The sequence below is a fragment of the Anas platyrhynchos genome, chromosome 1 (assembly GCF_047663525.1).
Source record: "Anas platyrhynchos isolate ZD024472 breed Pekin duck chromosome 1, IASCAAS_PekinDuck_T2T, whole genome shotgun sequence".
Lineage (NCBI taxonomy): Eukaryota > Metazoa > Chordata > Aves > Anseriformes > Anatidae > Anas > Anas platyrhynchos.
The window spans coordinates 83852051-83879859 of NC_092587.1; the positions used below are offsets into that span (position 1 = coordinate 83852051).

Below are 27809 nucleotides of genomic sequence, written 5' to 3' on the forward strand. Positions count from 1 at the left end.
TGTGAAGAACCACTGTTTTGTACAGACCTTTTTAGTGAAACAGATACTCAGTAGCTGGCAAGCACAAGCATTTGTGCTGGGCACAACTGAAGATGACTCAAAGACACAGAAGTCTTTGATTTCATCAGAAAACACAGAACATGAACCAACTGTAAGCATTGCTGGGGGGGAGCTATGAATGAAACATGCACCTTACCTGTGAGCAATCCTCTGTCTCTCCTAGGTGGCAGCAGGACTGCAGGTTGAACTGGAGATAGAAATTTTCGCCATGGTAATTGGAGGGGAAGGTACTGATGGGCGTGAAGAAATTTCCCATGACATTGAAATATTAACAGAAACAGAGACCATTCTCCTGCCCGTGAGAGCAAATATCCTTTGTTGTCTTACCTCTCACCCTCTGCATGTGCAACTAGCATCAACCTAGAGGACTGTCCACCTGTCAAGAGCTTTAAGCATCATTTCCAGTGCAAGCTGTAGCGTCCTTTTTGGAAACACCAGTTGGGTATTTTCCAAAGCATAACAAATGAAGAATTTAGGATTCTGGCCCAAAAAGCCACTTAGATAAAGTAACAAGGTTTTGAAGAGCAGAGAAAGGAAAAATAGTATGACCAGAAAGATGTGGCTTTTAGGTAATAAACAAAGTGTAAGAACTCTTTCCCACCCCTCACTGACAGAGATTTTTTACAACAGTTTTGAATGTATGGAAGCACCTGATGGTACAGCCTCACATACTAAACAGATAAATGAGACAATACCTATGTCAGCAAATACAGGAGCACAGAACTGCATGAGTGCTGCCTGAAATGAGCCCAGTGGGTGTTCAATAGACTTTCAGTTGTTTGAGGACAGAGGTAGAGTAAAAAAAGTAACAAAGTCAAGAACTACTATTTCTCTTTCCCTTGTGCTCCAGACCTCTCCTGAGAGGAGAGGTCTCCTTGAAGGCTTTAAAACAAACAGCAAGGTAAGATGCACCCAAACAATCATCATGACAGAAACTCTTGGTCTTCGTAAGGGCCACCCTTACCAAAGAAAGGAAGAATTCAGGATCCTTTGAGGCTGACCAGAGTACCAGGGTAATGGCAACTGCACTGAGGCTTCACATGCTCTGGAAGTTACATTGAAACTCTGCAAATTTACTTTGTTGTGATATGAAGATGTCTTCTTTGTCCATTATTGTGGAACTGAGCTAGACAGGATTGGTGGCACAGCAGCAAAAAGTTTCTGCTCCACTCCCACTCACCCAGTCCTGTCACACACTTACAGACCTCCAAAACAAGCACCCTTCCCCACTATTTTACTTGGCCTTTGATCTCTGAGCTGAGGTCAGTAGTTCAGATTCAACTTGTTTCACAGCCTCATTTCCAGAATTCCTTCCAGCCTCCACCCATGTTCTTTCAGTTATATAAATGTACAGAAAGTGTGAGATCCTTAACGTAACATCCCACCTGTGTTAGCCACTGACATCTATGAGTGCCGCCCACAAGGATACCCCCAGGGTGGGATGGCAGCAGCAGTCTGGACAGTTTCTACAAAGCCTAAGCCGCGGTTCCGGATCACACTACCCCGAAAACTTTCTAGCTAACGTAAGTACTGCATGCAGTGGTGCCAGCTGTGAATTAAATCACAGTAATTGTACCTCCTCTGGGCTTCTTAGCCACATCATCAACAAACCTCATGGTACTGACAGCAAAGCTGCCACGCACACACCACACACGACGTGACATGAGAAAAGGGAAGCACTGGATGGCATCATTAACAAAAAGACTCCCTGCAAGAGATTTAAGGATTAATGCAGCTGTTCTGCTCAGTGGAGGTACTACTCACAGCAGAGCCTCCCTAGTCGTGTCCTTCACTTAACTGCCTCCACATTAAACAACTCATTGAGCCTCCTGGCAGCAGGAGGCTAGATTTATTGCAGTTAAGCCCTAATAAATCAGCCTCTTTTTAACACTCCTCGCTTTCTAAAACCAAGTCTTACTGCTGACCCTTTGACACTGACAGCAAGCCTAATAAGGGACAGCAGCTTTACACAGGCATAATGTGACATCCTCCAGCACACACAACCCTCTGCACACATTTCATACAGCGTATTTCTGTACCCTTACAGAATCAGACTGTATACAGAGAGTAGACGTCTTCCCTGCCAACAACTCAGCCTTATTGGGGAATATCTCTTCAAACCACCGTCCAACATGTTTAACATTAGGCTGGTGTTTCATCTAACTCAGGTGCTCTACAGTACAACCAGCGGTGACAGTTCATAAACAGGATTTCTATGGATGTTTCTTCTCTGCTTTGCTTAGAGTTCCCATTTGTCTCATATCTTTAACACTGACATCAACTTTTTCTTTCAACTTTAACATCTGTAAGTCTGTCATGTTATCTAACAAGTCAGTAAAGAAATCCCAGCTGTATCTCATTTCCTTTCTAGAGGAAAGAAAGACCACATCGGTCAGTTCTCAAAAGAAACTTCAGAGACACGCACCTCTGACTGCTGCATCTGCTCTAAGACTGCCCAGAGTACTTCAAACATAGCTTTCTTTCCTGTTTAAGTATCTTCTTATCCTTTCAGTGTGGAATTTTACTCCCAGAGTAACAGACCGCTGTAGTCTAGGAAAAGCAGTGAATTTAATGTCTTCCATCTTAGCAGCTTACAAGCTGTAGTTCATCAGTGAAGGCAATTTAGACAAACCTTTCTCACTCTGCTTTGAAATGGAAGAGAACACTCAACCCAGTCAGTTCATATTTCAGCGAGACACCTCGCTGTCCCAACTCAGCCCACTACAGTCCTGCACTAAAATACAGCTGTTGGATCATCTCTGTACACCAGGTATACACCTTTTCCTGCCAAGTCCAAGCCCTGAAAATGCTGATCAGTGTCATCTCCCATTAAAATTTCCAGGTGGAGAGAGATTAACATCACAGTAACTTCTTTTGCCATAGCCAAATCTCCTTTCTGTTCTAAGAAAGTCTTTGTGTGAGTTGATTGATAATTCCTACTGAATTATCAATTATTATTAGTTACACCACACTACCCGAGCAACTGAACCAAACGTCTCTTTGACGTTTCCTCCATTCTTCCAATTCTTCCTCCAAAAAAACCCTGAACTCAAAACCATGTCCAGCTCCAACATGTCAAAAAATGGATTGGTGGAGTCACAGAACACCGACACTCCTAGGTTAAGTCTTGTACTCCATTAAATAGTCCTATTCAGTCACCCAGAATAGATGTAGTTAAGTCTTTCCTTGCAGAGGCACATAACTTTGTAAATTTCCATCATATTTCCCAGGTGATTATCACCAGAGCCAATACCATTCTCTCCTACGAGACCTCAAAACTTCCCAGCAATACTAGAACTGATCACAAATTAGCCATACCTCCTAGCAGAGGCCAAGAAGCAAAAATCACTGAAGCAGCATAACCTGCTCAAATTTAGTAATTTATTATATTTTCTTAGTTATTTCTCATATTTAAAGGATTTCACGAGGATTCTCTTAATATACTCAATATGAAATACGGCATAGGAAGCTGCTGGTGAATGCCTTCAGTATTTCCAAGTAGACTGCCAGCCTGAATCCCTGGTCATTTTTACTCCACGCAATTTATGGAATAAAAAAACAAACCCTTAATCCAGCTTAAGCCTATGCAAGAACACTTTTTCAAGTTATTGCCCTCCAACAGCAACGGCATAGACCAGTTCTACTGAAGGCAGTCTGACGTTATTACTGTGTTTCAATAATTGTACAAAAGTAGGGTTTTTTGTTTTTCTTTTACTTCTTCTCATGTTAACTTTCTCTCCTCTTTCACTACAGGTGCCCTGGAAGAATGATGTAAAAAATCGGCAATAGTGTGTTACCTGAATTTTAGTCTAATTTTATGGAAACATTCCCAATGTAGACTTTTTCGTTTATTTAATTAAAAAATAACACGAATAAATTTTTTTTCAGTCCCCTATTAATGGGAAGGGTAGTCTGAAAGTTGCACTGCCTTCTGTCTGAAATGTGAACAGCGGAATGATTCTTACATTTCAGTCCCAATACTTCATAATCTGCACTTCAGAAGAGTGCTGAGTGCATTCTGACATGGTTTATTTTGTTTTTAAAAGGTTTATTTTGTTTTTAAAAGCGATTATGTTTCTACAGCCCATGCTGAAGCACCTGAAGTTTTTTAAGTACTGAGCAGCAGGTTTCACTGAAGTCAACAGTGACTCTGAGAAAGAAGCTGTAGCAGGAGCTGCTGATCTGCTCTGGTCTTCTAATTCCAACATTTCTCCTTGCTTTCACAATCAGAGCTTAGCTTTCTGTGCACAGACCGTTCACCTACCTCTAATTAGCTTCAGACAACAGGTGGGGTTTATAAGTACACGAAGTTGCACACTTGACAGAGGAATTCTCTCTATATCCTCTTGTTCACTGTCAGCCATGATTATCTTCAAATGTTCATTTTTTCCATCATGGAAGATGGAAACACGTAGAGGTAGCATTTTCCCATTTTTGTTCCTACTTACGTAGTAGTGACTAAAAAAAACATCTTGGTGTCTTTAAGAGATACCTTATTCACACATCCCAGTGTAGTTCTGCTTTCTTTTTATGAATTTATTTCCAATGACTTATTTTCCTGTGCTGCATCCTTTTTCACTATGAGACTGACAGATGGGGAATTTTCCTTGCTAACACAGATGACTTGTTTTCTCAACACTTCACAGTGACTGAGAATCTCACAACTGGGGATTGAACAAGAGCTTTCACCAGTGTGAAACATAAATGTCAGTTTCAAACTCACCCATCCACAAGAGTTTGTGGCATACGTATTCCAATTATAATTTGACCCTGCATTTGCAAGTGCTTTCCTGCTCAGGTTTGTAAATCCAGGGGATTTCACTAAAGGAACAGGTAGCTGAGGTATCCCAGTCTACCAGACCTCTGGGAGACCAGCTGCAGGTACAGACTGGTCACAAGATACAAATCAAAAAAATGGAGGGAAAGTTCAAGGGGAAGCCCATATTAGGACCTATGGAGGGGACTTCCCAGCACCTCAAACACCTTTTCTTCTGGGATTCTTCCTGAATCCCAGTGACAGCAAACAGAGATTAAGGTGAAGGAATTCCACCTCCTCCAACTTACCTCAAAGGAGTCACCTGTCACCATCATGACAAGATTAGAGTGCATCCCACATCACTCTTCTGTACCATGATGTACATGCTTCTCATCACCTGTGGCCAGGACTCCTCTCCCAGGGCTCCCAGAGGATCATCAAACAGCAGCTCATTGCTGAGGTTCCCAAATATTTATCTCCCTGGCATAAAGGTTAAAGACAGAGCACATCACACAGAGTCAGCCTCCCCCTTCTGGTACCTCTCTCCTCAGTCATCACTGCTGAAGGTGCACTGTAGTGTCACAAGCCACCCCTCCATTTGTAACACTTCTCATCCTTTGTTTTCCTGCTGCACCAGCCTTTTTCAGCAGCATTTGACAAGGATACAAGACTTCAAATATTATAACCAACAGAGTTCATCATCCTACTGTTGCACAGAGCTTCCTCTCCCTCTCTCTTAAAGGTCTCCTTTAAAAGTAAAGGAAGAGAACAGCCAGGATGGAGATGTTTGAATGTTTGATCTCATGTTTCACGTAGACCTACATAAATATAAAATTATAGAGGCTCTCAGAAACACCTGGCAGAGCTGTATGAAGATTGCTATTCCCACAGAGTCTGAGACCTCTCTCATGGAACTGGAGTAGGAAGCTGTGCTCTAAATTTAAATTACCTGCTCCGAAGAAACAAGTGAACCATCAGCCCCCATCAGAGTTACTTACTAACAGCAGCTATTCTCTGAGCACCTGAAGTGCTGCTAAAAGATTAACTCACAGAGCTGTTTACCTTATGTTCTGTTACTAGCAATTGTACATAAGTCAAAGACAGTAGAGTCAGCAACAACTGGGATGCAATTAGAAATTCAGATGAAGTTCAAGTTAAAAAGAAGTCCTGCTCTGAATACCTGAGTCAGACCTGCAAGTTAAACAGTATTATTATTTTCAGTGAAGCATCCAGAACCAGCTCCCACCACATTAACAAAACCCATTATTACTGGGGGAAAAAATAATAATTATAATATATGCTAAAAACTAGTAACTGACCAACAGCAGCAGAGACCTGCCCACTTTACTCTGCCCCCCATTATGAAAATAAATTATTTTATCTGATACAGGACAAGTACAACATTGCAACAATTCTGTGCAATTTCTAATAATTGGGAGCAAGAACAATGCAAATAACCCACACTTCTCATCCTCCATCTGCCAGCTCTGTAGAAGAGCACAATACTTGATGGCAGCCCTTTCATTTGCTCCCACAGATTTTATTCTGTGGAAAAAAATAAATCCTTTGAGAATTGATAAAACATGGTGAAGCAGTTGAGGCTTTACTATAAAAATATCAGGACAGAACTCCATGAACAAAGTTGCCTTATAAAGCATATATAACCATGTCTTGAACAGAGCACAGTTTTCTCCCCGTTCCACTAAAAAGTGAGTGGCTGCAGACCAAGTTGTCACACCCCTGAAGTCTCAGAGCCTTGCACACAGCTTTTAAGCACTTCCACAAGTCACCAGCAGGTGTCAAAACAGCACAAAATCTTGCCGGCTGCCTTCCAGGGATGGGGCATGGTCTCGCTGTCAGTCCAGGTGCTGACTCACCGCATCCAGTAACACACTGCCAGTGAGCTGATCTCTTCTGCAGAAGAAATCAACTCCAATTCTAACTGGCATTCTGCAAGAGGAAAGGCATGCACCTGTCACAGCCACCCCAGAAGTGGTTTGAACACATACGGATACAGCAGAACACAGAGAGTTCATCTCACTAGGCAGAGACAACCTTTCTGTGTTGGCATTGTCCCCAGAGGGGACAGACTTCATCCCAGTCACTGGACATCAGAGATGTTCAGCCACAAGAAAGTTCCATGGCCAGCACTGAGGTTACATAGCCCCATCCAGGTGTTCTGGGTCTCAGGCAGCAAGTGCTAAACCACTGCAAGAATCATCTTTTCTTTCTTCTTCCTCTTCCTCTTCTTCTCCTCAAAACGGTCAGTAGCATCAGCAAAAAACATGACCTCATCCTTGGCCTCAATCTCCCTCTTCAGATGCTGGAGCCCTGCCATGTTAAATCCCAGCACATCCTGCAGAGACAGACAAGAAACGCGCTGCTCAGCATATCTCAAGCTTGTTAGGGGGCAGAGGGTCCTGCTGCCTGGAACAGGTGACACTCTGGCCACCCTTGACTGAGAGCTGATTAAAGCAAGACAATCCCCCGGATTTAAATAAGGCAGCATTATTTACATCTAAATTTCAACTGAACAGGAGAACAATCAGACCTGCACTCTGTTCCCCACATTTCTTTGTTAATAAGAGCTATAAGCCACTATTCTCTGGAAAACAAGTTGTTGACAATCATCTGAAGTTGTCTTTGGAAAGACACCATCAGTCTGTATTCGAGATTAGTAGCCCACAGAAAGCCAAAGAGAAGTTAAGAATTCATTTACCTCTAACTAGAGAGTCAAAGCCCAAATACATACATCAAAGAAAACCAAGAGTAAGTGAAAGGGAGGGAAAAGGGAGAAGGAGAGAGCACACACATCACTGGATATTCTCACATCAGTTAGAACATAAAGAAAATCCAGCAAATTTGCACATGAAGAATATCAAATGGGCTCAACACCTCTAACCAGCTTTCCCACCAGATACCACACGCTCCCAGCCATCGGCCAATCCTCTTATTCCAGATCCCGGAACAGAAGAGGTTGCAACACTCACCCGGGCCTCACTGACTCTGGAGATGGTGGTTTTCTTCAGGTTTTCTATCACTGTCACCAGCATCTGGTTGGTTGTTATCTGACCAAAATGGATCCTGGGAACAAAGCAGGCAGAGAGCTCTGATGTACAGATGCAGCGTTGGTCTTAAAAAGATCATTTAGGCCCCCTCCCAAACCTCTATATATTTTCTGGATATAGTATTTTTTTTATTATTGTTATTATTTATGCTTCCCTAGACCATATTTGTGTAATAGTCATGAACAGATTTATCTGGAAGCTGCTTTCTGAAGCTTCTTTTCAACATATGAATGGTTCAAGGGAAAGGTCTCTGGGGCACCACCTGAGGACATGGGTGCATGTGGACAACGACTCTGTGCCAGAAGCTGGTGGGTGCCATTTCAACCTTGATGTAGACTCTTCCATACCCCTGAGGCAGGATCAGCAACCCACATCAACGCGGGCACGTCAGCGCTCTGCTTCCATAGGCATCTGAATCCATAGGCAGGGATGCCACCCACTAGACCAGGTTGGCCAAGGCCCCATCCAACCTGGCCTTGAACACCTCCAGGGATGGGGCAGCCACAACCCTCTCTGGGCAGCCTGTGCCAGTGTCTCACTACACTTACAGTGAAGAATCTCCTAATGTCTAGCCTAAATCTATCCTCTTTAGTTTAAGACCATTCCCCCTTGTCCTATCATTATCTACCCAAGTAGAGAGTCCTCCTCCATCTCTTTTGTAAGACCCCTTTAAGTATTGAAAGGTCACAATAAGGTCTTCCTGGAGCCTTCTCTCGTCAGGCTGAGCATCCCCAGCTCTCTCTGCCTTTCTTTGCAGGAGAGGTGCTCCAGAAAGGGCGTATTTATGTGCTGGCTCACAGCACAGGAGCAAGGAGCACCTCTCTGTTCACATGAACTGGCACAAGAGGAGCCCAAAGGACCGTGACCAAAGCCTTGTTGGGGCTTCCTGGGGTCCAGATTTGGACAGCAAATTTAGACTAAGACCAGCAGACCTGTCTGGGTGGATGCAAGACTCACTTGAGCAGGAAGAGGAGAGCACGGCACAGGAGTTCAACTTCTGCACCCAAGCGAATGTATTCATTGAAGAGTCGGAGCAGGTCAGGGACGTAGGAGAAGGGCAGCACCAGGAGAGACTCCTCCAGCTCACTGAGGAGGAAACAAAGGTATGGAAAGAGTAGTCTCAGCCACTGCCCTGCTACAGATGAGCAAGAAACACTTCCATATGGGAAGGTTCTGGCACAAGAGCTGTACAAAGTGTTCCCCACTGCTGGTCCATGCCTGCCCACAGAGCACAGTGCACCTGCACAGACCAGATCCAGGGCTAGCAGACACCTTCTGGCATAGAGCAGGCACGCAGCCTTCCCTCCTCAGCCTCCCCAGGCTGCTCTTCACGTACACGTGCATCTCCAGGCAGCCAACCCGCATGCACAAGCTTCATCCAACACCCCCCATGGAAGAACAACTTCCATTTCCCAGTTCCACACATGCTCAAAAAAAGACTGTCAGAGACAGTAACCTCCCTGCTTTACAGCGCTGCCCACTCTAGCCCACAAGGTCCATCCCAAGACACAAACAACCCTGGACCCAGAAACCCAATCGAACACAAACCTGTTCAGCAATAAGACTCACAACTCACCTTGACTTGACCTTCTTGAAAACTTCCAGCACATACTCGGAAGGCTGTAACAGAGGAAAGACACCAGCTCTGCACATCAAGAAACATTCTGAGACAAACATGTGCCTTACAGTCCATTTCACCCAGTTAAAAAAAAATGCAGTCACATCTTGTGAGATGGACAAATCACTATGAATGCAACAAAGAACCCCCCTGCAGCACCAGTCAGCTGCCAGTCTGGAAGTCCTCCCTCGACAAAACATAAACCCAACCTTCTCAGGATACATTAAACTGGTGAAGAATACTTTAAGAAAACTAAATTATATTCCAGTAGCTAAATTATCTGCCAGCTAAATAAAACCAGCTATCAACTAGCTAAATAAAGGCTTGGTGAAACAGACAAATTACACATACAAAACCTTATGCAAACTCTTCTCCCAAAGACTTAGTGATTCCTGCTACTCCTGTTTATCTGCTTTAGGTTTGGCACACGCAGAGCAGAGCTGCCAAGTGCCCAAGAGAAGTGCCTACATACCAAGTCATAGGGTTAAATTCACTCCTGTTCAGTCTATGAACCTTATGATTAACTACAGCTATAATCACAGAGGAAGGAACAGAATGGCTCTGGTAAGGTGGTTTAGAAGGAAATTTCACAAAAGGCAGTTTCACTTGACATGACACACTTCAAAAAAGGGGAAAATGAAAAAACAAGCATCTTCATAAAGGTATTTAAAAATGCATACTGTAAGTATGTATCAGAATAAACCAAAAAAGCCAAAAATGAATCTACTCAGAGTAGTGGATTTTTATTTGACAATTAAATCCACACATCTGTGCATGTGTATTTTGTATAGTCAGGAACTCTGAGAATATAATGAAAACTGTCAGGTAAGTGTGACAACAGCAGGTAAAGGCACCACCTCTAGCCCTGCATTACCTGAGCACTTAACTACCACATGGAATTCTCTCAATGTAAATTCTTTACAAAAAGAAACGGAATCAGTAAAAGCTGCACCAATACTGTAAAAATAAACCTGGGTGGCTTAAACACAGTCCTGCCTTGCTAGGTGCTGCCCTGCCCAGCGGATTTAGGTCAGAAAGCATCCACATGCTTCTAGCTCCTGCTTCTCAAGTCAGAGCAACACAGTAGAGATGCTGGGACAGGTGTTCCACAATCAAAGCCTCTCCCAGGAAAGAGGATAACAGACTGTCAACACAGAAGGTATTTTTGTTCATGGTTTGACACAATAAATGCTCATCATGGTCAGCTTACCACATAACAAGCCAGGTCCTAACTTGCCCCTGTGTTTTTACCCAACAACCTAGCACTCAGGCACTCTTCCAGGACCTTCACCATACAATGAAACTGAATCAAATCAATTGCTACTTAATAAGCCATGGGATTTCATTCACCCCTATTCAATCTATTTAACTCGCACTTAAACGTGCCTGTATTTACAGAGTAAGGGGGAGAATGGTTCTGGTGAAGTGCTTGCAGATGCCACACGGCCAAGGCAGCACAGTGGCACAGGTTTTCAATTACCAATTCCAGGGGATGCTCAGGTATTTTATATCAGACAGCACAGCTCCACCAGAACACGCTATAGCACAGCAACTGCACCCTCCTGCCAGCAGGAAGATGTGCTGGCTCAGGAAAGATTTGAAATAGCAGAGAAAACACATCTTGGAGAGTATTATAATGACTGGCTCAACCTGTGCATGGTAAGGTCAAGGCTACCATCAGGGTTATGCCCAGCTGCTTTACTTTTATTATACAAATATAAAAAAAAAATCTGTTTACTTTGCACACGAAGCAGAAGTGCTGCATTTTCATTTCAAGTTGAACCAAAAAAGTCTTCCCACCCCACAGCAACCCAATGCTTTGGCTCAGATAGAAAACCAAACAGTCTCGTTCCCGTTGAGGATGTCACACAGCCTGTGGCCCGGGCGCTCCACTTACTGTAATGTTTCCGTAGGCACGGAGAATGGGATTGACAGGATAGGGAACCTGGAGACACAGAATGGGTTAGAATGAGGCAGGTGTGTGTCTACAAATGCATATTCCCAGAGAAAACTAACCCACAGTAGAATACAGCTTTTATCAAACGTCTTTGTGCAATTCCCACACTTCCATCCTCCTCAGAACCTTACTGAAGGCCTCATTTGTAGCTGGAAGACAACCTATTCTCAGACACGCATGACTAACTCAAATTCATACGAAGTTTCTTCCACTGCTTATTGCTGCTTCACTTTTACCCACTTATATGGCAGCCGTTTATTTAGCAAGAAGTGCTGAGACGAAGGCAAAGAACAAGCTAAGTGATGGGATGGATTTGCAGCAGCATAGCCTCCCAGAGACAAAACCTACAGCCTACTATGACTTTAAATACAAAAATCCTTGGAAAGAACACACCACTACCTGTGCTCCAGGGCACAGTGCCACCCTCTTCCCTGAAAGACTTCAGCAAATCTCTCCTGTTCCCAGCTGTCCTGATTTTATCTGCATGCTGAGCCTTTCCACCGAGATGACAAAGCTGGAAAGTTATACCCACACACCCTGGGACTGGGACTTCCCTCAGCCTTTTACCTCTTTTCCTGCAGCTTTGCATATGGCCTTGTGCTCCTTCAGTTTCACCATCTCTTCTCTGTACAGCTCGATAGCCTCCATGATCCGCTCAGCCTGCACAGCACAGGAACGGCACCGTCAGTCACAGCACACGAGGCAAAGCAAAGCTCACGTCCAATGGGACAAACACAGGGGGATGCAGCAGGGCTGACTTGGAGCATCACAGGACATCTTTCTCAGAAAGGGAACGCCTATTCCAAACCACACTGCTACTCTGAGCACAGCAGTCGTGTCCTGAAGGAGTCAAACACCATCTGCATTCCCCCAGGGTGCAGCCTCCATTACTGCCTTGATGTCAAACTGCATAGTTCAGTGTTGGAGAGACCCAGCAAGTGCTACCCCGTTGAGGGACAAGCTAGGGTCGGGCCGTTTTGACTATTCAGACTAAGGATTTTCTCTGTATTTACAAGAGCATCAGAGTGTTCAAATCTGTGGCCATGAAATCACCCACCCCCATGCCTCCTGGTACACCTCATTCCTCATGGGTGACCCCTCCAGAGTCTTGAAGAGGTCACATCCCTCCCTGTGGGCCACAGAGCAAGATAGACTGCTCTTGCAGGCAGAAGCAATTCTGCACCTGCAGCTTTGTATCTCACAGATCAGCTCCTCTGAGCTGCTGCAGTTACACAACAGCACAGATTTCTCCTCTTCAAACTCATGTCCTGCCCCTGTGACAGCCCTGTTCTTTGGGAGATCGATAAGGCACGAGGCACTGCTGGGGGATCCGTGCAATCTTACCGCTTTGATGGTTTCGATGGTCTTCTTTCCTGCCAGCCCCGTCTCTCCTTGTGTCTCTCCAGCCACCTACAAAACACATAGTTTGCAGTTCCCTCCTGCAGCAGCCGGGCAGATGATACAGACACCCCCTGCGTCTAATCAGGGCCATTCCCTAACTTTGTCTTTTGTCTGAGCACACAAAGGACTTCCCAGGTGCACAGCTCTTGCACAGGAACAGAGGCATCGTGTTAACACTGAGCTCTGGGAGGCCACTTAACACGGCTCTCGCTCCACTAAACGAGGCCAAGTGACCCGCCCAGCGCCAAAACCACCAGCAACACAACCCCAGAACCTGCGCAGGAGGAATCAGGCTTCCCCACCCATCCTGGACCTGGAAGCAGCTGCCAGAAGGCAGCACGATCTTGCTAAGGAGCTTCTGGAGATGTGAACAGTGAAGATATTTCACATCCAGTTTGGCGAGCTCCACGCACGCTCCTGAAGTTGTCTGTAGCAAGTTCCAGAGTCAATTCTAATACCACAGCTTCAGCAACGCCTTCTCCCACACACCTCCTTGAAGCCATAAAATCAGCAGTCTTCTCCGACACCTCTTGTGTGTCTCTTACAGAAATCCTGACTTAGGAAGGAGCTCTGCACAGTCTGACACACACTCAGGTGGCACAACTCACCACAGGCTGATCTTCCTTCGCCACGCTTTCTTCATACTCAGCTTCTCGTTGCTGCAGGGAAGGAGGACACGATGCATTAACACAGGCAGCACGCAAGGGGACGAGTCTCCTCCAGGCTGGTGGAGCAACAGAGCCTGCAGCTTCTTGCAGCCCAGTGCAGAAACTCCTCAGCAGAGATCAACAACACCAGTGCAAAATGCCCACTTGACACCGATCCTCTCCCTACAGAGAGCTCTGGCATCTCCCAGGCAGAAAGAAATCAGGCTCTGCAATCTGGGTGCTGGAACAGGCAGCCCACAGACAGCCCCATCAGGCTGAGAGAAAGACAACAGCAATTCAGCACCAGACTGAACGGCACATGGCATGAAGCACAGAAGAAATAATCCTAGGCATGTTCCAGGACTGTCCTAGCCTGCAAGAAGCCTCCTGCCTACCATCTCCCACATTTATAGGGCTCCATCAGTGTGTAATACATTACTGGTGTATTCACACCCACCTTGTTACACAAATTTGCCCCAAAAGACACCTCTGCCATCTGGAAAAGGAACTCTGTCTCTCCTGTTACCATCAGCTTTCCCAGCACACCAGCTGCTGGGCATCGGGACGCTGCCTAGGGGTCACCTCAGCTCTCTGCAAACAGGCTGGGATAAAAAAACATTTCCTGTGGGTTTCTCGACCACTCCTGCTTCTGCACATGCTGCTACATCGCTCCCCACTGTGGTTTGGGAACTGCTTTAAGAATGGGAGACAGAGCCAGGCTCCTCTGAGGGTAAAAACAAAACACCAGAGTTACAGTTTGTCCCAGAGTAGTTTCCCAAGGGAGGTGTGAAAAAATGCTTCCCCCACCCCAAGGGTGGTTCAACACTGAAACAAGGGCTCAGGCTGAAAAAACATCCTTCCTTGGAGATGCTCAGGAATAACCCAGGCAAGTCTTTGAGCAATATAAAAGGGCCTCAGTGGCAGCCTGCTGTGAGCACAAGGTTGGACTACAGACCCCAGAGCTTCCTTCCCACAAGGGTCCTTCTGTGAGCATGGCTCCTCATGATACAGGTTCAAAAGGAGGAGAAGGGGCTTCTTGGAGCATCCCTGAGCTACAGAACTGCAGAAAACTGCAACTACAGAGGAGAACCTGGGAAGCAGGACAGAAGCAAAGCAGAGGGCAAGTCAGCCGGGCATCTGCAATGCAGCACAGACGGGAGAGCAGCAGCAATATTTGCAGTGCTGTCTCCAGACAGCTCAAGGCACCAGTCCAAGCGTGCAGGAGATGGCAATCAACCTCAGCACCTCAGCACCAGGCTGTGGTGAGCGAGAAGCAAGTCTGCCAAGCGTGGGCCGGACCCTTCCACAGTGAAAAGCGAGGAATCTGCCTGCTGGGGAGAAAATGGGTCTGGAAGTCATTTTTGGCAGGAAAAAGGCAACTCTCACCATCTCCCTCTCCTCTTCCAAAACAAGTGGCTCCCTCGTCCTTTCCCACAGGCGCAGGGACTTGTCGTGGGATGCTGACACCACGTAGTCTCCATTGGGACTGAGTGCCAAACACCACACCTCCTGGTGATGCCCCTGCAGAGCAGAGACAGGAGGCAAGACGTGAGCACCACACAGCTCCCACCCCTGAGGAAAGTGCTGCCCACACAAACACTTCAAGAGCCTCCACAGCTTCCTACCTCCAGCGTCTGGATGTGCTCAAATTTATCTGCATCCCACTGTTTAATCTTGCCGTCCTTCCCAGCTGTGAAGAAGAGGTGAGATTTGGCCACAAACTGGAGATACATCACACTGGGAGGGGAAAAAATAGGGGAGAAAGGAATCTCAAAATACATGTGTATACAGCAGAGTATTCCAAACCTTGTGCTTAGCACACTGCCTGGGACTTCCCGTGAAAATCCAAACTCATGGGCTTGGTGCTGATACAAGGGACCTTGTGGAAAAGGTAGCCCAAAGGCTCAAATTCACCCATCTGGGGAACACCATCAATGGCTTCTCCCCACTATGCTGGACCAAAAGGTCACTGCTGGATCACAACCCCCTGAAGACAAAGCAGCCCACAGCCCCGAGATGCTGTGGGATTTGACTGACCTGTCGTCATGGGCAAAGAGAGAGCGGTGACAGTCCCCAAAATCCAAGCCCCAAATCTTCACATTCCTATCGGCAGAGCCGGTGGCAATCAGAGTCCCATCCTACAGGGAAATGCAGGGAAGAAAGGTGTGGGCAGCTGGCTGGCAGCCCTGTGAGGAACCAGTGACTAAGCAGTGCCAAGGCACTGGCTCCTGAAACATCCCCTCCCCATTCCTCCACCTCCTCCCCCCTTAGCATGGCACATCCTTGAGGTACTGGCACAGCCCACAGGGAGCACCCAGACTTTTCTGAACCTCTGCAGGCATTTAAGACCTGAGCTAACTCTTGATGGTTTTGGCTTCCAGTAGGCCTCATTTCAAGGCCATCCCAGAGCGGGACACAGCCCGAGAAGGAACAGGCACGAAGAGGCTGCTCCACCTCAGCACCCGCTCCGTGCTCCTGCTAACAAAGAATTCAGACTCCACTCAAGTTTGTAACTTCAGCAGAAAACGAGCAGAGATCAGGAGGGGCTTGCTGTGCCCCATCAAGAAACTGCTGGCTAGGTCAGGAGCAAGGTGGTGAGAGCATTATCCCGGCAGCCCTGCTGCCAGCAGAGGTTCTCACAGTCATCAGCATCACCACAGTCCCACCTGCACACCCCTAATGATACTTACGTAGGAGATGTCCATGCACAGCACTGGCAGCTTGTGTCCATACAGAGAGAGGAAAAACTGAAGGAGAAGAGGGATGTCTTAGTTAGAGCTGCTGGGAACAGCTGTGTGAAAATGTCAAGCTCCTGGCTAGCTCTGCTCTGCCTCAGGATGCCAGTCTTCCTAGCACCACCCTGCCTTCGCATAGCTGTCACTGTTGCTCTTTCTTTTGTCATTTCCCTAACGTTCGTGTGCTAATACACAAATCACAAAACCACCACACGCTGCCTCAAACTGCACGAGGAAGATTCTCCTCCCCCAGGATTTGCCTGTGCTATGCCCTACTTAAGTGCCACGTGTGACACTGCTCCATCTCCACCCTTCCAGTTCCATCATGCCTGCTGGGTTAGAGCGAATCTTGCCACCTGCAGGTTCACAACCTTTTCCAGATCAAACTTATTTTCTCCCCAGTGTGGGCAAGCCAAGGCTCTGTCAGTTTTCTTGGCAAGCAAGTGCCCGAAGAGGGACACGTGGTCTCTCCCTGATTTTTAGTAGCACCCTGCAATAAACGGGCACTCTTCCAATACATCCCCGCCCTGCACAGCCTCCCAGCCCATATGGCCATGCACCTTGAGTGTGTCAGTGTAGAAAATCTTCACGGTGCAGTCCAGCAAGGAGACAGCCAGCAGTTTCTGGTTGGGGCTGTAACGCACACACAGAACATCTTCGTCCAGCTGCAAGATGCGCACCTGCTTCATGGACAGCCTGGCAACACGGAGAGAGAAAAAACAGAGCTGTTATCTCAAAGGAACAAACCGAGGAGAGGCACGAATACAACCTCCACAGAAGTTAATCCTAACGTGCAGCATCTTGTTTCTCATCAGGACTTGAGGAAGACAGGATTGGAAATGAGCACAGCACCGCAGGGTGACAGGCTCCACTGCTAAATTTACCACAACGAGCTGCAGACCCATCCTGTGATAAGAGGCTAAATCGCACACAAGCAAGGGACCACGACATGACAAGTTCCCTTCCTCAGTGAGGCTCAGACCTCCACAAAACCGCTCTGAGCTCTTCTCCCTGCATTCCATGCACATGTCAGCGGCAATTCTTGTGGTGCAAAGCGAAAGCCAAAGCATCCATCAGTAAGAATGAGTACTGCAGCTGAATGCAGCCCAGAACGGTTTCTTTTCTCACCTTTTCTGAACGCTGCTCTCATCCTTCACGAGCTCAAACTCCCAGAACTTGACGCATTTATCAGCGCCTCCCGTCACAAAGCCACGCTGCAGGGGAAGAGCAAAGGCAACGTGAAATCAGTTCCACCATAACACAGGAATTCTTCAGTCAAGGAACTGTCAAAGCACAAGGAGGTTTGTGCAATGCCCCACATTCCCACAGCATTAATGATTAAGAGGACACCGTGAGGAACATTTGCTCTGGTTGGAGCATACGTCACTCATTGGCTCAGCAACAACAATTTCAAAAGCTCTGGCAGGCAGGTCTAAGGCTGCAAATGTAAATCTGGACATGGACTGAAACATTGAGACTCAAAGTAGTCATCTCAGCCGTAGGTAATGAAATGCACGTTTTATGTGTGGGCAAGCTGATGCTCTCGTTGTTTCTCGATCACAAATACCTCACCATCAAACCACAAGTACATCCTTCTCAAGGGTTGAATGCACACTTCTACGTGAAGAACAAGGGTAAAAACTGCCCCGTATGTTTTAATCTGCAGAGTAAATGAATCCTAGGCAGGTTACTTGCTATGGTTTTGATACCACTGAACGCAACACCATAGCTTGTAGCACAACATGGCCACTTCAGAAAATGAAGAAAGTTGACAGAAACCAACATGTACCCAAATTCTGACAACAAAGAAAGAACAGCACAAGGAATAAAGCGACACAAGCTGATTTTGATTTCTTCAGCCAGAATAGCTAGGACAAACTAAGTGAGCGTGTGAATGTAAAATGGGAACATAAACGTGTAATTTCAGGAGCACTGACCATTTCTAGAGGGCTACAATAACTATTACGCATCATGGCTCAGAAAGTGTATGGGTTCAGCAAACAATTCTCATCTGTTATACTTCGGGAAAAGCCAGGTACCATGATCACATTACAAGACTGATGAAACACTGCTCCAAAAATTTACAAGACTGTCAAAAAGCAGCTACCCACATCAGATATTTATAAATCAACAGTTTCAGATTCCCCAAATCTAAGGCTTTTACAGAGCAGAATTAGGTACTGTCTAGACTGTCAATGTACATTCTCAATAACTTTGGAAATATGATGGGAGATCCAGGAAGATACTACTATATCACCAGAATTCAGGCAGAGGAAACAGGCGGGCCTATTAATTGTGAGCAGAGGCAATAGAAGAGACAGGTGATTGTAGTTTCATCAACCCAAGTAAACTGAGTATCAATTAAAACAAGCTTGGGGAAAATTAGTGTGATGAAAATCATCCTTTTTTCCTTAAGATTACAGCTGTAGTTCACAGAATCACAGCATGGTTGAGGTTGGCAAAGCCCTCTGGAGGCCATCTGGTCCAACCCCCCTGCCACCAGCAAAAAAAAGACTGCAGTAATGTAAAAGGTACCACGAGAATGATTAAGAGCCTGGAAAACACATCCTGCAGGAATGGAAAGCAGAAGTCTGGCCTAAGCAACATCAGATAGATGGGGAGGGTGATATGGTCACTCAGCAAGAGTACAACACAGGATCTTTAATACAGCAAAGGTAGCAGCATGTCCAGAAGTTGGAAGTTAAAGCTCAGCAAGATGGAATTACAAAGCAGCAGAAAATTTAACAAGGAGGATAACCGGCCACTGCAGCAGCTTACAGGTGGCTGAAGTTCTCCATAGCTGGAATGCACCCACAAGACACACACTGCTGCACTAACAACGTGTGGAGAAGTGCGAGTTCCCAATAGTGAAGAAGCCAGATGAGACGAGGATGGCGCCAGCCAGCCCAAACACTCCCTGTGATGTGTCACGCGAGCACAGAGAGATATTTCATCACATTGTGCACATCTCCACAGTCCGAGTTCCTTGATGCTACCAGCTGCATCCTCCACCTTCCATGATTAGGGGGGTCCCACGCTCCCACCAGTAGCACAAACACAGCACTGTAGGAAGGAGCTACACAAACACACATGCAACATATGATGCTTAGAAGAGTGGCTGAGATACCTGGTCTGGTGAAAGGGCAATGGACCACACTGCCCCGTCGTGAGCATTAATTGTCTCCATCAGACTCCCAGAAGCCAGGTCATACAGCTGCAGCTTCCCTGTCTGGGGAGAAAGAGACAATGAAAAGGAAAAAACAGCCCCAGGAACAGCTCACGGAGCACTAATCAGATCTGCAAACAGACCTGAGCCTTAGGTGCTAGAGCGGTCTCCCAGAAATGACAAAAACAGGTGAGACTCCAGCAGTGACAAAGCAACCACGCATTAATGGAGAAAGAAAGCTCCAAAGGTAGAGGAGAGCTCAGAGGAAACACTCCCAGGTTATGCAATCCATGTGAGGAGCCAGGGCAGGGCCCTGCTGACAGCAGAGGAGCTCTTGCTCCATTTGTGGGCTCAGCTGTTAAGGTTTCAGTAACTCCTCAGAGGAGAGCACACCTGTCAGCTGTCTCCTGAACAGCCAGCTTCATTAGATGGCTGCCACACACAGATGGTCAAACTCCTGGTCTCCATCTGGGACTTCCCAAAGCCCTCCCCAGCTGTCCATGTCCAGCTCAAGCCATAGGAGCTAGATAAAGACTCTGGGAATAGAACAGGCACTGGCACTGAGGGTTTTGCACCTAAAACGGAGCGTTCCAGGTCAGGAAATGCAATGCATTTTCAATAAGGCTGCCTTAATGACATTTTCAGAACATACTCCTGGGCCTGGGCAGTCAGGAGCACAGAAGGGACACTAGTTACCTTGGTGCCAACGATGACCTGCCGATCTCCAGGGACGAAGAACGAGCAGAGTGCATATTCACAGTCCATCGTCCGGATGCACTGCAAGGTTGACCTGTGGACAACGGCAGAGTTCAAAACCTCTTATCACACAAAATCTGGCCCAAGCGAGACACGCTCAAGATACTCCTTGAACTCAGCATCTCTGAGTTCTGAGAGACTGACGTGCACAGGGCAGAGGGGACTGACACAACTGCAGGGCATACCTGTTCCAAATCTTTACAGACTCTGCGGATGCTGAGAGGATAGCAATGTTGTCAGAGCTAAAAGCCAACGTCCTAACGTCGCTGCGGTGGCCTCCAATGCTTATCTTGGATGCACGGACAGCCTGCGGGACTTGCGCCGACAGGTTCAGCAGGTATGACTCAATGATGTTGTTCTGGAGCAGCAACACAACCTTCAGCTCTCCTTTTGGAGAGAGAATCATGTCAAACGACCTGTTTGATTAGAGAAAAAAAAATCAGAACTCTGCACAGGGTCCATAAGACAAAATGTAGTAGGGATCAAGTGTCAAGAACAACTGAAAAAGGGAAGCATAGGCAGAGTGCATGCTACAGGCAGGTGCATGTTAAGCCACAGAGGTCAACAAGAATAGAGTGGCAGATCATGGTAGGCTTCTGCTCAGCTCCAAATTGAGCAGACATCGAGGGGGGAACTTCTTCCACCTCCCCCATAATGAGCTGTGCAGAGCTCTTCCCAAGCAGCCGCATAACCAGAGCTCAGCCTGCACAACAGGATTACCACTTACTTGATTTTAGCGGAAGCTTTGATGTTAGTGACTCGCTGGATCTCCTCCTGCAGGCTCAGCTCCACATCCCCTTCAGGCTCCTCTTCCTCAGACTTTTTCCTACAAATGTCAGATAATGGAGGGGAGGCAAATAACTAAGCACAGCCAACACAAACTAAGACAGGGTCAGAGAATAAGGAAACCACGTAGCCTGCTGAAAACAACTGCCTTGTTACCCAGCAGTGCTAACCCTTTTTAAGAATAAGGTTAGATGGTTAAGTTCATGCTGGTAGACAAGCTACTGCGGAAACAAATTATCTCAAGGAAGGCAACCTCCTCTGGAAGGCAGCCAAAGCACTCCAACAAGGCACATTAGAATGGTGGATACAAAACAGACCACAGCATTGTGTCTGATGGGAAGATTCAGCTTCTGCTCATCTCCTACCACTCGCCAGAAGTCCTCATTCATTGCCAAAGCAACTCCAGATTTATCTGCCCTATGCTTCAGTTTCTACCCTGGAGCCAGACCTCTCCCTGTGGGCTATTGTGAGGCATCCATTAAGTACCAGAGTACCCAGAGAGCCATTTAACACAAAGTACCCATTAATAAAGCTCTGACCTCTATCTCTGCCTGCTGTAAAACAGGAGATGAGGTACCAGAGTCACTCTGACTTGTCAGATGAAACTCTCATTCCAGTATGTCCTACCAGAGACTTTATTTGATACAGCAGTGTAAATATGAACGTCAGGTAGAAGTGAGAAGTTCTGGGAAAAAAAACAAAAAAAAACAACAACAACAAAAAAAAAAAACATTTTCTGCCCATTCCCTTCCACACATTAGCTCTTTCTGCAGGCAAAGTACTCAGAAGGAATGTTTCTCGTGTTCTAAGGAAATTCCTTAGTCTCCGGGAGCAAGTAAGCTGCTTAGACATGTGCCAAGGACTTACAAGAACAGTGCCTGCAAAATACCACAGCTAGCACAGTCAGAACAACCAGTAGCTTGGAGTTCAACCCCTGTGTCATGTTGCTTGAGGGGCTAACAGTTTTCTGGACACAGAGAGCATCCTCATAAATTCTTACTTGGCTTTTTTCTTTGCCTTCTTCATTTTCTTTTCCAGTTTCTTTTGGACTTCCTCTTGAGAAAGGATGGAGAACACTTCCAGAACAGAATCAGTTCCCTAGAGACAGGGCAAGCAGTCAGAGGCATGCAAAGCCTTTGGCTGGCACTTACAAATGTTATCGAAGGTCTCCATGAGCCTCTTCTGCAACTCAACAGCAGAGCCCCCCCATTACTTACATGGCAGGCCAAAATTTTGCCCGTTCTGTCTGTGGCAAGAGTAACTACTCGGTCTCTCCCTTCCCGCATGATGGATCCAACCTTACTGCACTTCAGGAGGCGCTACAGGAAAAAAAAAAAAGAAAAACCTTGGGTCTGGAAGGTCAAGTGATCTTCTCAAGCAAACTGAGAAACCTTCTCAGAAGGGAATTCAGGAGGAGAAGAGGGGGAAAATGAACCTACAGGGTCCTGGTAGAACAAATAGCAAGGACAATCTAGGAACAAAACAATATATAGCTTACACAGCTGCTTATGTCCTTTCTTTATATCTAAAATGCAAGAAACATACCATTGACAGTCCCAGTGGAAAAAAAAACTTAATTCCCTTGGCAAATCATAGCCATTTAAGAAAAAAAAGCTGAATTTCTATGCTGTAAAGGCAGGAGAGTTCAGCTCCTCTGTCACAAGAGGCAGAGCAGATAGAGAACAGAGACTCTAAAACCAATGATTAAAGGGATGGAAATCCTCTGAAAGGAAGTTGGGAAAGATCTTGAACAAGGTCAGTTATCTACCATAACTACAGTCTGGAGTCAGAAAAAGATCCCAGAAACTTTCCCCAGAAAAAACAGAGCGGGTGAAGCCTCCACCAGCAGCACAAGTGGGAATGGCTTTGCACAATCCAGTCTCACACCACACGGTGCCACCCTGACCCCCGTGCTTCTATTGCTGACCTGCAACAGTGAGCATCAGCACTGAACTCCCCAGCTGCCAAACAGCTAGTAACTACATCATCCCCGTGTTGCTTAATGAAAGAGCTCTGCCAAACATTAAACACTTTTAACCCCCCCTCTCCCAAACAGAGGACAATGCAACAAGTGTACATGCTCTGGCACAAACACTTCTGCTGATGTTCTACACCATCCCACAGCCAGCATGGAAAAGTGAGCTTACCTCTTCAGGGCTCTCATCTAACTCTAGGGTCTCATCCTCTTCAGCGTTTTTTTCTGCTACAGGTGAAGACCCTTTGCTTTTCTTGGATTCTGGCTCATCAGGGTCTTTTACCTGTTCATGGACAAAAATCCATAAGGAATAACTTCAACCACAAGACCTAAGGTGTTCTGGTTCCTGTTCCACTTACACTTCACGTCTCTGAAGGAACAGTTAGTGTACACAGCAACAATAACAGACTACAGCATGCCTGTAGGCACCACGTCCTCCCCTGCTTATCCCACAAATTTGTCTTCTCCAGCTAAAAGATCTGGCATGCTCTAGGAAGTTTGTTCTGGATGTTCTGCAGCTTCACATGCAAGCTCAAAATACAGAAAACATCAAAAAGTCTGTCCCAAGAGCAGCTTCTGGACCCCTCAGACAAAGACACCGCTTTGGCTCTGTTTCCCAGAACAGCAGTTGGATTTAATATGTTCTAGACCCATTTTAGTCCAAAGACAAGCAGATGGATGGGCAAGACTGGGGGGTTACCGAGGGAATATCTTACCTCTTCTTGGATGTAACTGATATCCCACACTCTCAGCTCACTGTCAGCAGTCCCAGTGATCAGACGTTTCTCTTCTGATATCAAAGCCATCCCCCAAACCTGTCCAAAGGCACAATGTGAGGAATTGGTTAATGACTCCTTCCAGTATCATAGCAATAGCAGAGCATCTTTAATTGATTTATTTAAATGGGAACCAAGAAGAAATTGGAGCTAACTGGAATTTCCTCCAGGTATTGGAATTGTCACCCACTGTATGTTGATGTCAGTTCCTAGAAAGTTTGAAAGCCTCTCAGTTGCTCATCCCTAAAGCTTAATAACAACCAAGAATACATCAGAGCTCTAGTTTACAACTCTTGAAAACAGAAAAAGCATAAGGTGAGCCAATCCAAAGCCCAATCCAAAACCAATCCAAAGCCCATCTATTTCTATGGCTCTCTGCACATTCATTTTTTTATTTTTTTTTTTACCTCAGTGCGGTGTCCAACCAGAGTTTTGAAGCAGTGTTGAGTGTCCAAGTCCCACCATTTCACCAACGTGTCTTTGCCACTAGAACAAAAAAGAAAACCTCAAGACGTGAGGAAAGATTGCTAGAGCTCATGTAATACCATGAGCTTAGAAAGCTGAAGAAATACAATCTAAATCTAATACAGTATGATAAAATCTAAAACGTGCTGCAACATATCACAGATCAGCTGCTCAGAGTAGGAACACACTGAATTTCACAAGCTATGCAAGGACAAGAGTGCAGCAACACAAAGATGCTGCAAAAAGGTACCTAGGAATTCATGAAAGTATTTCCTTCTCCAGATTCAGCTGCAAGCCCCAGTGTCATGCAGCCCCCTTTTTAGCTTATTTAGGGCAAGAACAATATTCTTTAGGGTCAGACCAATAAGTGCAAAGTGCTGATTAAATTCTAAATGTGCCTTTCAAACCTCCCTCCACGTTCTCAACCTGTGCTAAGCCTGTGCATTAACCAGGTTAGAATGAAAGCAATCACCTTCAATTTGAACTGTGATTTGGAGCTGCTCCTCCCAATGGAGAATTACAGCTGAACACAGTTCCTCAAAGCCCCTGTAGGGTTAGGTCCTCTTGAAAACATGTTTCTGGCTATATTATGCTAACCTAATGCTACAAGAACACCAGAGAAAAGTAATTTGAGCATTCATAAAGATTCCTTCTGTTCACCCTACAACAATACTTTATTTTTGGTAACTTTGTTAGAGACTAATTTCCTCAATAAGACGCAAATAAAAATACAAAATTTGTTGTTCCATTACTAAGCTTACCCAAGACAAAAAAAGTCTGATTACCAATGATATTTATTGTTAATCTATCTTTTTTGTTACACACAAGCCAAGGGTACTTGTAAATTGTACAGATGAAAATCAGACAAGAAACTCTGCACACAAAGGACTACTGCAGTAAGCTTCCTGGGGGAGAAAGAAAAAAAAAAGTCTTGTTCTCACTCTCTCTTGTTCAGGTCTATCTGCTGAAAAAATGAGCCAAAGTAGGGAAGAAAAACTTTGAATCTCCAGAATAATATGGTAACATCTCTACTCTGTTAATAAAAGAACAAAGATTCTCTATATCAATGTAGCTACTGAGAGAATTAAGAAGCATTTCTAAAACTGACCTGCAAAGACTTGATATTGCATTAGGAAAGAGGCATCATGTACCAAACTAACAAAATATATTATTTTCTACTTGAAACAGAAAAAAAAAAAAAAAAAAGCATGAGAAACATGTTCTAATTTCATACTGAACTAATTTGAGTGCCCTTTTCTATTAACCTATTAGATGACATTAGGAAATAAAAACATTATAGACAAATATTTGAGTGAGAGTATCTTCTGTTAATCAATTATTATTGAAGGGATACAGTCAACATGCAGGTGTTAAATAACTAAAAAACAAGCCTTCTACCATCTTTTAATTAATTCATTTCATTACTACCTACTAGGAAGCAATCTTTCTGTCACACTGCTGCGTGAACTACACATATGGAAGGTAAGTCTACCTAATTCCTCAAGATATGTAGCAAAAAGTTACATACATAATAAACATGTTACTACTCATTGTTACAATAAACATAAGTTGCTTTATTTACCTGTAAGTTAAAGCCTTTCACAAACATTACTTTTCAGGAGACCTATTTCCCTTCTGCTTACCACATCTGGAATTCAGGCAACAGATTTATAAAACATGTGGACATGACAAACCCGTATTTTAGTATGCTAGTAGGTTTGAGACCTCATTACTCCATCACAACATTCTATAGGACTCATATGTATGGATGGGACTCACCTGGTGACCAGCAGGTTCTTCTCCTTCAAGAAAAGGACTTGAGTGACAGCATCCTTGTGTCCTTTCAGCCGGTACAGACCGCTCTCGTTGATGACATCCCACACAATGACATCTGTATCCTGGAACAGAGAGAGTGTCTCCAAGGGACCAGCATTTGTCTCTGCAAAACGTCTACCTCTTCTATGATCTGTCTACATCTTCATTAGGGAGTGTAGCATTAGGACAAGAAGTAATGGCTTTAAACTAAAAAAGGGCAGATTTAGATTAGGTATAAGGAAGAAAATTGTTACTGTGAGGGTGGTGAGGCACTGGAACAGGTTGCCCAGAGAAGCTGTGTATGCCCCATCCCTTGAAGTGTTCAAGGCCAGGGTGGCTGAGGCTTTCGGCAACCTGATCTAGATGGAGGTGTCCCTGCCCATTGCAGGGGGGTTGGAACTGAATGAGCTTAAGGTCCCTTCCAACCCAAACCATTCTATGACTGAAAAGACTACCCAAGAGCACACTTTCTCACCCTGAATGTTAAGGATGATTGATGCAAATGATGATCATTCCCTTGATGTGCATTCAGACCAATAAACACACCTCTCTCCTGGCTTGAGTCACTTTTGTTATTTTTGGACCTCACAAACTTCTTCACTTTCAACAGATCTGCCAATACCTCTCTGCTGCCCCTCTCCCAGCCCTTGGCTCCCCAGCCCTGTTACTGTCTTGCAGCCCTAACTCCTCAGGGCACATAACCCACCTAAAATACCAAACATTTTAGCTCAGATCAACCTTCTCCACAGAGTCTCTCTTTCTCCCTACTGTGAAAGGAAAGCCCCCCAGATGTGCAAGCCTCACCTTTGAGCCAGATACCAGCCGGCCACCAAGCTGGTCATACTGCATGGCCGTAACCGCAGCCTTGTGCCCATTAAAAGTCACGTTTGCTTCCCCATTCAGGAGGCTGAAGATACGGATCGAGCCATCCTCATAGCCAACTGCCAGGTGCAACCCATCTGGAGAGGGGCAGAGGTACCTGGCCTCCTGCTTGAGACCCTTCAAGATAAGAACCTGCAATTTTTAGGAGAGAAAACATGTAAAGTGATGATAAATGATACGTTGGAGCCAGAACAAAAAGTGATGGTAAATGATATGTCACAGACAAAAGAAAAAGTGATGGTAAATGATATGTTAGAACCATGCACTTAAGAGAGCAGAATGTATTTTGTGTGCCTACTGATCTTCCAACAAAGTGCTTCTGCATCTTTATAAATTCATTTTTCAGGTTTCTGTGCTGAATGGAGCATAATTAACCCCATTTTACAAGGCATGCAGGAGCTGGGAGTAATCCCTCACAATCAAACAGGAACAGGGCCTGGAACCCTGAGCGTATTTTGCGCTCCTACTGCACTTCCAACTAGCACTTGTGCACGTTTTGAAGTTCATTTTTCAGCTTTTTGTGCTTAATAGAGTATAATTAGCCCCATTTTACACGGCACAGGGGAACAAGTAGTAATTCCTCCCAATCAAACCGGCACCAGCACCCAAAAACCCCAATTCCTAACCCCTGCGTTTTAACCCCCACAGAGAGAGGGGCTTTACCCCAGAGCTGCGGGGCTGCTTGCAGGCACCCTAACCCAAACTCTTTTGGCTGGAGGCATCCCAAAACAGCTTTTCCACCTCACCTTCTCCCCTTTCCTCAGGTCCCACACGAAAACATGCTCGCAGGCGGCCACCGCCACGCCGCGGCCCCGCTCGCCGCCCAGCGCCACCATGGCGGCGTTGCCGCCGGCGCTGCCCAGCAGCCCGAAGAGGGCGGCGGGCACATAGCGCAGGTACTGCCGGCTCAGCCCCATGCCGACCCTACACCGCACCGGCACGTTGC

At 45.8% G+C, this 27809-nt stretch overlaps 2 protein-coding genes across 3 annotated transcripts in view; one reads left to right on the top strand and one right to left on the bottom strand.

Annotated features, from left to right (window-relative positions):
• SPAG17 (sperm associated antigen 17) overlaps positions 1–1069 on the top strand; it is a 105577-nt gene extending 104508 nt beyond the window's left edge. Inside the window, exon 46 of one of the 2 annotated variants that reach the window (XM_072043692.1) lies at positions 224–1069. In XM_072043692.1, the coding sequence (XP_071899793.1) occupies positions 224–424 (201 nt within the window). In that variant the 3' untranslated portion in view covers positions 425–1069. The remainder of the gene's footprint in view (positions 1–223) is intronic. The other variant, XM_072043694.1, reaches the window with a different exon arrangement.
• Positions 1070–6403: 5334 nt separating this feature from the next.
• Positions 6404–27780, bottom strand: WDR3 (WD repeat domain 3). The gene is made up of 26 exons (XM_038183023.2): positions 27610–27780; positions 26786–26995; positions 25946–26064; positions 24109–24187; positions 23642–23740; positions 23098–23208; positions 22168–22269; positions 21951–22048; positions 20892–20990; positions 20350–20580; positions 20105–20198; positions 19370–19471; positions 17371–17456; positions 16803–16938; positions 16198–16254; positions 15545–15645; positions 15133–15244; positions 14894–15028; positions 13469–13519; positions 12804–12869; positions 12027–12119; positions 11400–11447; positions 9461–9504; positions 8842–8970; positions 7807–7900; positions 6404–7172 (listed from the first exon to the last, which is right to left on the bottom strand). The coding sequence occupies exons 1-26, from the start codon at positions 27778–27780 to the stop codon at positions 7017–7019; spliced, it is 2823 nt and encodes a 940-aa protein (XP_038038951.2). The 3' UTR covers positions 6404–7016.
• Positions 27781–27809: the final 29 nt, after the last annotated feature.

What these genes read in the sequence shown, in the direction of transcription:
- WDR3 (XM_038183023.2), bottom strand. Translation starts at nt 27,780, where the DNA reads ATGGGGCTGAGCCGGCAGTACCTGCGCTATGTGCCCGCCGCCCTCTTC. An exon ending in AGGTCATCGTTGGCACCAAG is followed by an intron (nt 19,472 to 20,104) that starts GTAACTAGTGTC and finishes CTTTCTCCCCAG; the next exon opens with ACAGGGAAGCTGCAGCTGTA. An exon ending in GCAAAGCTGCAGGAAAAGAG is followed by an intron (nt 11,448 to 12,026) that starts GTAAAAGGCTGA and finishes CTGTGTCTCCAG; the next exon opens with GTTCCCTATCCTGTCAATCC.